This window comes from Dendrobates tinctorius, unplaced genomic scaffold (genome assembly GCF_039654945.1).
Source record: "Dendrobates tinctorius isolate UK_male_01 unplaced genomic scaffold, ASM3965494v1 ptg000035l, whole genome shotgun sequence".
NCBI classification, from domain to species: Eukaryota; Metazoa; Chordata; class Amphibia; order Anura; family Dendrobatidae; genus Dendrobates; species Dendrobates tinctorius.
The window spans coordinates 16,244,430-16,257,256 of NW_027361703.1; the positions used below are offsets into that span (position 1 = coordinate 16,244,430).

Below are 12,827 nucleotides of genomic sequence, written 5' to 3' on the forward strand. Positions count from 1 at the left end.
GATTACAAAAATATTAAAACACAGGTTGTAATGTAACAAAATAGTAAAAAAGAAAACGGGGTGAATACTTTCTCAAGCCATTGTATCCATTTATCTCAGGTTCATCTGTATGTCCGTCTGTCTATCTTTCTAGGTAAAAAGTTAGGCTTAGTCAGCCACATGTACAAATATCAGTTTAGATTGTGAGTGCTAAGCAGAAAATAAGATGCGTCTCTGTTTGCACTTATTTTCTATGACAGCAGCAGAAATAATTGGACTAATGGAGCATTAATTTACCAGATGGGAAATTTCCTTTTCTGCTGCCATGCAATATGGTTCATCTGATAGAAAGCTACAGTAAAATCACCAGCGAGTCTAAGGCTGAAGGACTTCCATTTTTAAATATACAATGTTTTTATAAAAATGAACAAAACGCCACAATGCTTGTCAGGATAATGAAGCCATGTAATGCAGAAAATATTACAAGATCACATAACCTTGTAAGAATTCAGAATATATTTTCTAGGTTTTCAAGGTGACATTGTTTCACACATCAGACTGCCACAATAACTTATGATCTTTTTGCAATTCCAATAGTAGATCATACATTATGATCCCTCAAACAACATTAGTCTCATAAAAAGAGAATGAGAAATGGAGAGTATGTAGAACACTTATCAAATTATATCTGAGGCTTCAGAAACGTATAGGCAGCATCTCTATGAATATGGACGCAAAACCCTCTCACCTCTATTAAGTAGTGTGAAACTGGCTAGCAATTCATTCTAAAGTCTCACCCTTGTAGCAAGAAAACTACTGAGAAAGCATTCTGTGCATATGAATGGCAGCCAGATAATTATCTGTTACCCACTCATTTCCCCAGTCCAGACGAGCCGTTATGTGCCGCTTCACATCCTTCATGCGATCATGAGTTAGATGTCCCACTAGCACTTGTCTGCGCAGATCAAGGATTTCATTCATTATATGACCCAGACGATGAAAGAGATCACCTTCGCTTTTCTGTAGTGCAAATAAAAAAAAGAGACATTTTATTTACTCAGCTCAACTCTTGTCAAATCTTCATTTTCAACTTTAATAAAGAAATTCAGTTTACATGTCGTGGATGCTTTCCAGAATGTCACATCACAACTTATTTCCCAAATAAAAGAACTTGTGGGATTTATAGTCAAGCTTCTCAATACATGAAATGGGCCCCAATTTGTGAGGCACATCCAAGGAGCAGAGTGGCGAGCCTTGTTTTGGACATCTGAACCCAAAAACCCAGACAACCCCAATTAATTCATGCCTCTTTTAAAAACTGCGCTAACATGACCTTAAAGAGAACCTCTGATGTACAGAAATAGTATTTATCTGGACATACTGAGCTAATATGCAGGTAAATGGAATTTAAATATTGTAAAGCCGGTGTACAGGAAGTGCTACGGCGCTCTGCACCACTCCGACGACTGAAAGCGAGCGGCTACAAGAAGAACAGAACTTTACTTTCTCCCTATAGTCGCTGTTCTAGTAATGACTAAATTAACAGGAAGCCGACATTGCTGAATGGGGTCCTCAATTGATTAAGCAGAAGTGGTCCAGAAGTGGGCTACCCCCCTTTAAGCAATATATTAAAATTTGTCATTGCCATGTATTATACATGGCAAGGCCCAGGCATCACCTGGGTCTGACTTGGGAGACCTAGCAGTTAATTTGGTTTGTCCGATTAGGCCTGATGAAAAAAGAATAGAGAGGCCTTGCTCTATAGGAAGTATATGCTCAGACATTTTCACTACCGCAAATCAGACAAAATTTATTAAGCAATGTACCAGGATTTAAATCATTATATAGTTTTTGGAAGTTATTTCTGCCGAATGCTACATTAGGGATTTACGGTTTTAGAAATAGTTTCAGGAATAAGGTCACAAACTCTAGTAACATATCTTTGTTGGTGTCAGAGCTCTGCTTTTCTGATATGAAAGTCCGGATTTACACTGCATGATTACTGTGAAGGAAGCACTCATTTCCCAATAATCAAGGAGAGTAAAGATGGTCATACACATTAGATGGATGTAGGCCAAACGATGCTTTAGCTGATCATTCGGATGACATCCATCTCAGCTAACTCTCCCATACACAGAAGCACTTGATTGGCCAAGCGCTCTTATGTTCTCTATGAGAAATCCGCTATCTGACATTGGCCGGCTTATTACCTCTGGGAGAAAAATGTGACTGGCAGTTCGAATTTGGACATAAGTTATTGACATCTCCCGCAATGATCACTTGGCCGGCGCCCCCACAGTCTAATGTGTATGGGGGCCTTAAGGAGGATGCCAATCGAAAGACGAGCAAGCCAAACGCTCACTCTTCAGGTGATATGATTAAGCAGACTATATACAGGATATGTGCTGAGAAGAACACTGGTGGTTTATGTTCACCCAATGATCTATTACTGATCCTTCGGTACACATAGTAAATGCAGTCTGACAGTTTAAACAAGCTACTAAAAGACTGCTTATCAGCAAGCAAAGCGAACATATAACGCCACAGCAAGGGGCAGGAGGGGGCTGAGGTGGGTGAGTAAGAGGTTGAGTAAAACCAATGCCATGTGGAAATACAGCATTAAAAGGATTGAACAAAATGTCCCCCTGTATGTGTAGCATAAAAGTATGATGATTACACTTTTTAGACTGACTTGAATGAGTTGTCTAGTAGTGATGAGTGAACGTGCTCGGATAACATGTTATCCGAGCATACTCGAGTGTCTTTAGTGTGCGCAAAAAATATGTTTGACTACCTGCAGCTGCATGTCTCTTGGCTGTTAGACAGCCACAAAACATGCAGGGTTTGCCTGTTTGTTAGACTCAAACAAATTTTTCAAGCACGCTAAAGACACTCTTATAGCACACAAGCTTGCTCGTTTAACACCTGAACCTAAGCACGATCGCTCATCACTAGAGACGGGTGGACCCCTGGATGTTCAGGTCCAGTGGGTTCGGCCGAACAGTTAACCCCTTCATGACCCAGCCTATTTTGACCTTAATGACCTGGCCATTTTTTGCACTTCTGACCAGTGTCCCTTTATGAGGTAATAACTCAGGAACACTTCAACGTATCCTAGCGATTCTGAGATTGTTTTTTCGTGACATACTGGGCTTCATGTTAGTCGTAAATTTAGGTCGATGATTTTTGCGATTATTTGTGAAAAAAATGGAAATTTGGCGAAAAGTTTGAAAATTTCGCAATTTTCAAATTTTGAATTATTATTCTGTTAAACCAGAGAGTTATGTTACACAAACTAGTTAATAAATAACATTTCCCACATGTCTACTTTACATCAGCACAATTTTGGAATCAAATTTTTTTTTGTTAGGAAGTTATAGGGGTTAAAAGTTGACCAGCGATTTCTCATTTTTACAACGAAATTTACAAAACCATTTTTTTAGGGACCATCTCACATTTGAAGTCACTTTGAGGGGTCTATATGGCAGAAAATACCCAAAAGGGACACCATTCTAAAAACTGCACCCCTCAAGCTACTCAAAACTACATTCAAGAAGATTACTAACCCTTCAGGTGCTTCACAGGAACTAAAGCAACATGGAAGGAAAAAATGGACATTTTAATTTTTCCAACAAAAATTTTTTTTAGCATCAATTTTTTCATCCTCACAGAGGTAACAGGATAAAGTGGATCCGAAAATTTGTTGGCCAATTTCTCCTAAGTACAACGATACCTCATATGTGGTCATAAACCACTGTTTGGGCGCACGACAGGGCTCAGAAGGGGAAGGAGTGCCATTTGACATTTTTAAATGGAAAATATGATGGAATATTTAGCGGTTGCCATGTCACGTTTGGAGAGTCCCTGTGTGCCTAAACATTGGAGCTTCCCCACAAGTCACCACATTTTGGAAACTAGACCCTCCAAGGAACTTAACTAGATGCATAGTGAGACTTTAAACCCCCCAGGTGCTTCACAAATTGATCCGTAAAAAAAACAAACAAAAAAAAACAAAAACTTTTTTTTCACAAAAGTTTTATTTTAGCCTCAGGTTTTTCATTTTCACATAAGCCACAGGGTAAAATGGATCCTAAAATTTGTTGGGCAATTTCTCCTGAGTACACTGATACCTCATATGTGGTCATAAACCACTGTTTGGGCGCACGGCAGGGCTCAGAAGGGAAGGAGCACCATTTGACTTTTTGAATGGAAAATATGCTGGAATATTTAGGGGTTGCCATGTCGCGTTTGGAGAGTCCCAGAGTGCCTAAACATTGGAGCTCCTCCACAAGTAACCCCATTTTGGAAACTAGACCCCCAAAGGAACTTATCTAGATGTGTGGTGAGCACTTTGAACCCCCAAGTGTTTCACAGAAGATTATAACACAGAACAGATAAAATAAAAAATCATTTTTTTTCCTCAAAAATTATTTTTTAGCAAGCTAATTTTTATTTTCCCAAGGGAAACAGGATAAATTGTACCACAAAAGTTGTTGTACAGTTTGTCCTGAGTACGCTGGTATCCCATATGTGGGGCTGAACCACTGTTTGGGCACACATCGTGGCTTGGAAGCGAAGTAGTGACGTTTTGAAATGCCAACTTGATGGAATGGTCTGCGGCGTCATGTTACGTTTGCAGAGCCCCTGATGTGCCTGAACAATAGAAACCCCCCACAAGTGACCCTATTCTGGAAACTAGACCCCCCAAGGAACTTATCTAGATGTGTGGTGAGCACTTTGAACCCCTAAGTGCTTCACAGAAGTTTATTACGCAGAGCCATGAAAATAAAAAATCATTTTTTCCCCTCAAAAAATCATTTTTAGCCCACAATTTTTTATTCTCACAAAGGTAACAAGATAAATTGGACCACAGAAGTTGTCCAGCTTGTCCTGAGTACACTGGTACCCCATATGTGGGGGGAACCACTGTTTGGGCATACGTCGGGGCTTGGAAGAGAAGTAGTGTTTTGAAAAGCAGACTTTATGGAAAGGTCTGCGGGCGTCATGTTACGTTTGCAAAGCCCCTGATGTGCCTTATCAGAGGAAGCCTCCCACAAGTGACCCAATTTTGGAAACTAAACCACCCAAGGAACTAATCTAGAAGTGTGGTGAGCACTTTGAACCCCAAGTTCTTCACAGAAGTTTATAACGCAGAGCCGTGAAAATATAAAATATTTTTTTTCCTCAAAAAATGATTTTTTAGCCCACAATTTTTTATTTTCACAAGGGTAACAGGAGAAATTTGACCCCAAAAATTGTTGTCCAGTTTGTCCCGAGTACGATAGTACCCCATATGTGGGGGTAAACCACTGTTTGGGCACACGTCGGGGCTCGGAAGGGAAGTAGTGATGTTTTGAAATGCTGACTTGATGGAATAGTCTGCGGGTATCATGCTATGTTTGCAGAGCCTCTGATGTGCCTAAACAGTGGAAACCCACCACAAGTGACCCCATTTTGGAAACTAGACCACCCAAGGAACTTATCTAGATGTGTGGTGAGCACTCTGAACCCCCAACTGCTTCACAGAAGTTTATAACGCCCAGGCGTGAAAATAAAAAATCATTTTTTTTCCACAAAAAATTATTTTTTAGCCCCCAATTTTTTATTTTCCCAAGGATAAAAGAAGAAATTAGACCCCCAAAGTTGTTCTGCAATTTTTCCTGAGTATGCCGATACCTCATATGTGGGGGTAAACCACTGTTTGGGCTCACGTCGGGGCTCGGAATGAAGGGATCACTGTTTGACTTTTTGAACGCAAAATTGGCTGGAATAAATGGTTGCGCCATGTCGTGTTTGGAGACCCCCTGATGTGACTAAACAGTGACTAAACCCTCAATTCTAACTCCAATCCTAACCCCAACACACCCCTAACCCTAATCGCAACCCTAATCATAACCCTAACCACAACCCTAACCGCAACACACCCCTAACCCTAATCCCAACTCTAACCCTAACCACAAGCCTAACCCTAATCTTAACCCTAATTCCAACCCTAACCCTAGTTACAACCCTAACCCCAACCCTAACCCTAATTCCAACCCTAACCTTAATTCCAGCCCTAACCCAAATTCCAACCCTAACCCTAGCCCTAACCCTAAATGGAAAAATAAAAATATATTCTTTATTTTATTATATGTGCCTGCCTATGGGGGTGATAAGGGGGGCGGCGATTTACTTTTTTTTTTATTTTGATCACTGTGAGAGTTTATCACAGTAATCAAAATAAATGAATGAATCTGCCGGCCGGCATATTCCAGCAGGCGCACTGCCATTTTCCAAGATAGCGGCGCCCATGCAGGAGGGACAGCGGGACATCGGGAGCCAGGGCGGGACATAGCATGGACCTATGAGGGTGAGGGCGGTGATCGGAGGGAAGGGGAGGGGTGGCAGATCATGACAGCAACGTCTGATCGCTGCCATCAGTCCATGGCGGAGGCCATCGCCCACTCCAGCCGGTGTTTGGGGGTTAGGGTAGTGTCTCCAGCCATGTCCGATGCTACTGCAACATCGGCCATGGCTGGATTGTAATATTTCACCAAATTTCATTGGTGAAATAGTATAATCGTACTGCGCATGTGCCCGCCATTTTCCAAGATGGCGGCGCCCATGATCCGGGATGGTGGGGCACCGGAACAGCCAGAGGGACATAGCAGGTACCGGGGAGGGTGAGGAGGGGGGATCAGACTGCGGGGGGATCAGACTGCGGGGGGAGCAGAGGGAAGGAGAGGGGGAGCAGATCCAGATGGCAGTGTCCGATCGCTGCCGTCAGTCCGTGGCGGGGGCCGATCGCCCCTGCCAGCCGGATGGGGGGGGGGTCAGGTTAGTGTTTTCAGTCATGTCCGATGCTACTGCAGCATCGGCCATGGTTTGATTGTAATATTTCATCAAATTTCATTGATGAAATATTACTATCGCTCTGATTGGCTGTTAAAAGTGAACCTGCCACGTGGGGGCTAAGCCACGCCCCTGTGGTGAAGCACAAAGCCTCCTGTGTGTGCGGGTCGGGTGACCTTTTAGTGACCCGGTCACCCGACCTGCAGGAGGGTGATTTATACCATGACACCTACGTAGGCATCATGGGTCGTTTAGGCACGACTTTTCATGACGCCTACGTAGGCGTCATGGGTCGGGAAGGGGTTAAAAAAAAAGAAAAGTTTGGGTTCGGGTACCAGAACCCAGACCCCATTCACTTGATTGGGGGTCCAGAACATACAGCTTTTGCTGAAATGACATGCACATGCGGCCCCTGATCGGCGGTAAAATCATCCCCGCCGATCAGACAGCCACGGTTCCAACACTAAGGACAGCATGAGCACGCAGCTCTGATTGGAGGTAAAAAGTTTACCTCCGGTCACTGGAGTGAGCTGATGGGACTACTGCTCCCATCAGCCAACGCCTGCTGGCGCTAATAACAGTGAAAGGTTATCACCGGTCATTAAGGCCGTGTTTACATCCGAGTCAATGAACTGCAGAGACCCTCCCTCTGGTGAGATTACCGATAGCTCAGTGAGAAAAAGTTTCACTGTGCAGAAAATTCACCGCATTTCAAATTCACAGCAGTGAAACTCTCCCAGTCAACTGCGGTGAACTCATCTCTGCACATGAGATTTTTTCTCACTGTGCTAGTGGTGATCTCACCGGAGGGAGGTCACTGCAGTTCATTGGCCCGGATGAAAACACAGCCTCAGTGACATGCGGTAACTGCTGCTCACTGATGCTGCGCTTGCAGCAGCTAATTCACCAGTGGTTTTCAGCCTGGAAAGTCGCATCTTGGTACCATCCAGGTTGAAAACTACAAATTCCCAGACGTGGATTACGGCGTGGGACAGAACAAAGGACAGGATAGGGATATTGTTGTTTTTATTTTTGGTTTATTACATGAGACGAGGGCTTCAGTGGAATGGGTGTTACTAGAGAATAAGTGTGTTTGTGATTTTTAAATAAAAAAGGAAAAGTGTGTTTTGTTTTTATTTCAAATTAAAGACTTTATTCTTGTTGTGTGTTTATTTACAATAAAACTAAAGGATTAGTAATTTGACAGCATGAGAACAGCGGCTGTCTGACCAGCCGTAATGACTTTACCGCCGATCAGAAGCAGTGTTTGCCGCGCTGTCATGCATCTGACAAAGCAACAAAACACCCAGTGTTCGAGGGCTGAACCCAAACAGAAACACAGACTTCCTGGTGAAGTACGTGTTCGGCGTACGTGTTCGAACAGCAGGTGTTTGGTACAGACGCTGAACCTTACTATTCGAGTTCGCCCATCTCTACTCATCATCACTACTGTCTACCACTCATTTATTTCATGTAACCGCCTGTCCATGATTGATAAATAATGCCTCTAGCTGGAAAATAATTTTATATATACAGTATATATATATATATACAGTATATATATATATATATATATATATATATATATATATATATATATATATATATATATATATGTACTGCCGGGCATAGTAACTAACTGTGGTTAGTTATAGCAATTTATAATTATCCTCCATCCCATAGTCCCGTGCCCACATACCCATCATATATATCCACGATCCCATAGGCCCGTGCCCATATACCCATCATACATATCCTCCATCCCATAGTCGAGTGCCCATTTACCCATCACACATCCTCCATCCCATAGTCCCATGCCCATATACCCATCACACATCCTCCATCCCATAGTCCCATGCCCATATAACCATCATATATATTCGCCATCCCATAGTCGAGTGCCCATATACCCATCACACATCCTTCATCCCATAGTTAACCTTTATGACATCATAATGAGCGGCGGGGCTTGCAACCTATGATGACATCAGCGTCGCCATGGCAACCACTATGACATCATGAGGGGCGGGGCTTGATACACACTTTTTCACCACTATGTAGATAGGGGCAAAATTGTTTGGTAAATTGGAACGCGCGGGGTAAAAATTTTGCCTCACAACATAGCCTAGGACACACTTGGGGTCCAGACATGTGACTGTGCCAAATTTTGTGGCTGCAGCTGCGACGGTGCGGATGCCAATCCCGGACATACACACATACATACACACTTGAGCTTTATATATATATATATATATATATATATATATATATATAAATAAATAAATACATACACACACATACACACAGGACAGACCAAAAGTTTGGACACACCTCATTCAAAGAGTTTTCTTTATTTTCATGACTATGAAAATTGTAGCTTTACTCTGAAGGCATCAAAACTGTGAATTTACACATGTGGAATTATATAATTAACAAAAAAGTGTGAAACAACTGAAAATATGTCTTATATTCTAGGTTCTTCAAAGTAGCCACCTTTTGCTTTGATTACTGCTTTGCACACTCTTGGCATTCTCTTGAAGATCTTCAAGACGTAGTCACCGGAAATGGTTTTCACTTCACAGGTGTGCTCTGTCAGGTTTAATAAGTGAAAAGAAAAGGGGGAGACAGGGCGCTTCCAATGCGTAGGTCTGTATGGAAAGTAGATGAGTGCACAGCAAGTGTAAGGCTCACCTGATAGGGTTGTGAGAGTCACAACACCTATAATCGCATAAAACAGCTGCAGCAGTCTGCACAAGGTCCAAGGACTTGGTACAAAGAGAAGGCTGGTAGTGCAATAAGAGACTGCGCTGCTGTGGTAGAATTCAAGGTATCTTATTGCCAACGCGTTTCCTGAGCCAGTCCCAGCTCACTTCATCAGGGCATGTTACAGAAGACCATTTCAGGGGTATATATACACAAAAAAAAAAAAAAAAAAAGGGGGAGGAGCCAAGAATAGTGGGGTGACACGTCAGCATGGATACATATACATGAATCATACAAAACAATAAAACTTTATTACAACCATATTAAAAATGATGTTTAAAATGCCATATAAAGAGTGTTGGTATAAAAAACATAATTAAAATATAAAAAGAAACGGGGAGGATCACGAGGTAAAAGATTAAAAAATGGCTCTCGAGCCCTGGGGTGGATTAGAACTTGCCTCAGAGGATATAACTCATGGTATTAGTCCACTATGCTACATGTGAAACTGGAAAGCAAGGAGAAAATGGTTAAAATCATGTGTAAATAGCTAAAACAAGTCTCAAATATCTTTTTTCTAGGTGGAAAAAAGAGAAGAACAACAAGAAGAAACTAAAAAAAAAAAAAAGTTTCTTCTTGTTGTTCTTCTCTTTTTTCCACCTAGAAAAAAGATATTTGAGACTTGTTTTAGCTATTTACACATGATTTTAACCATTTTCTCCTTGCTTTCCAGTTTCACATGTAGCATAGTGGACTAATACCATGAGTTATATCCTCTGAGGCAAGTTCTAATCCACCCCAGGGCTCGAGAGCCATTTTTTAATCTTTTACCTCGTGATCCTCCCCGTGTCTTTTTATATTTTAATTATGTTTTTTATACCAACACTCTTTTTATGGCATTTTAAACATCATTTTTAATATGGTTGTAATAAAGTTTTATTGTTTTGTATGATTCATGTATACGTATCCATGCTGACGTGTCACCCCACTATTCTTGGCTCCTCCCCCTTTTTTTTTTTTTTGTGTATATATACCCCTGAAATGATCTTCTGTAACATGCCCTGTTGAAGTGAGCTGGGACTGGCTCAGGAAACGAGTTGGCAATAAAGATAACTTGAATTCTACCACAGCAGCGCAGTCTCTTATTGCACTACCAGCCTTCTCTTAGGTTTAATAAGTGGGATTTCTTGCCTTATAAATGGAGTTTGGACCATCAGTTGTGTTGTGCAGAAGTCTGGTGGATACACAGCTGATAATCCTACTGAATAGACTGTTAGAATTTGTATTATGGCAAGAAAAAAGCAGCTAAGTAAAGAAAAACGAGTGGCCATCATTACTTTAAAAAAATGAAGGTCAGTTAGTCCAAAAAATTGGGAACACTTTGAAAGTGTCCCCAAGTGCAGTGGCAAAAACCATCAAGCACTACAAAGAAACTGGCACACATGAGAACCGACCCAGGAAAGGAAGACCAAGAGTCACCTCTGCTGCGGTGGATAAGTTCATCCGAATCACCAGCCTCAGAAATCGCAGGTTAACAGCAGCTCAGATTAGAGACCAGATCAATGCCACACAGAGTTCTACAGTAGCAGCAGACACATCTCTACAACAACTGTTAAGAGGAGACTTTGTGCAGCAGGCCTTCATGGTAAAATAGCTGCTAGGAAACCACTGCTAAGTCCAGGCAACAAGCAGAAGAGACTTGTTTGGGCTAAAGAACACAAGGAATGGACATTAGACCTGTGGAAATCTGTGCTTTGGTCTGATGAGTCCAAATTTGAGATCTTTGGCTCTAACCACCGTGTCTTTGTGTGAAGCAGAAAAGGTGAACGGATTTACTCTACATGCCTGGTTCCCACCGTGAAGCATGGAGGAGGAGGTGTGATGGTGTGGGGGTGTTTGCTGGTGACACTGTTGGGGATTTATTCAAAATTGAAAGCATACTGAACCAGCATGGCTACCACAGCATCTTGCAGCGGCATGCTATTCCATCCGGTTTGCATTTAGTTGGACCATCATTTATTTTTCGTCAGGACAATGACCCCAAACACACCTCCAGACTGTATAAGGGCTATTTGACCAAGAAGGAGAGTGATGGGGTGCTACGCCAGATGACCTGGCCTCCACAGTCACCAGACCCGAACCCAATCGAGATGGTTTGGGGTGAGCTGGACCATAGAGTGAAGGCAAAAGGGCCAACAAGTGCTAAGCATCTCTGGGAACTCCTTCAAGACTGTTGAAAGACCATTTCTGGTGACTACCTCTTGAAGCTCATCAAGAGAATGCCAAGAGTGTGCAAAGCAGTAATCAAAACAAAAGGTGGCTACTTTGAAGAACCTAGAATATAAGACATATTTTCAGTTGTTTCACACTTTTTTGCTAATTATATAACTCCACATGTGTTAATTCATAGTTTTGATGCCTCCAGCGTGAATCTACAATTTTCATAGTCCTGAAAATAAGGAAAACTCTTTGAATGAGAAGGTGTGTCCAAACTTTTGGTCTGTAATATATATAAATATACACATATACATACATATACACACACACACATATGTATGCACATTATATATAAGATAAGATAATCCTTTAATCGTCCCACCATGGGGAAATTCAGAGCATTACAGTAGCAAGGCAGGAACAAGTACAGATACAGATGCATAAAGGCATTACATTGACAGTAGCTAGGTACATATACGGGGAAAAAAAAAAATGTAACCGGACTGTCACAACTTTGGATCTATCAGTTCACTGTTTGGGTCGTTCTCCATTTTGGACAGTGCTGGTTATACAGCCTAACTGCAGCAGGAAGGAAGGACTTTTGATAGCGCTCCCTCTCACATTTAGGATGGAGTAGCCGGTCACTGACAGTACTGCACATCTTTGTCACGGTCTCATGCATGGGAATGGAATCATTCTGCACCATGTAGCTCACCTTGGCCAGTATCCTCCTGTCGCCTACTTCCTGAACTGGATCAAGGGGGCATCCCAGGACAGAGCTGGCCCTTCTAATCAGTTTGTCCAGCCTATTCCTATCCCTGGTTGATACGCCACTACCCCAGCACGCCACACCAAAGAAGATGACTGATGCCACCACAGAGTTGAAGAAGGATGCAAGGAGTGCCCACACACACACACACACACACACACACACACACACACACACACACACACACACACACACACACACACACACATGTATATACTATATATATATTATTCTTATTTGCAGACTACCACTGGCTCACTTTTAAATTTATAATCTCCCCTTTGTCACTAAACTATTTTACTGCAGATGATTTGGAGCTCGATCA

The 12,827-nt window shown here is 42.1% G+C and overlaps 1 protein-coding gene across 5 annotated transcripts in view; it reads right to left on the minus strand.

Annotated features, from left to right (window-relative positions):
• The window catches only part of DOCK4 (dedicator of cytokinesis 4), a 505,372-nt gene that overhangs the window by 326,263 nt on the left and 166,282 nt on the right, over positions 1–12,827 (minus strand). For all 5 annotated transcript variants that reach the window (XM_073573298.1, XM_073573297.1, XM_073573296.1 and 2 more), the window contains exon 6: positions 851–999. In XM_073573298.1, the coding sequence (XP_073429399.1) occupies positions 851–999 (149 nt within the window). The remainder of the gene's footprint in view (positions 1–850; positions 1,000–12,827) is intronic.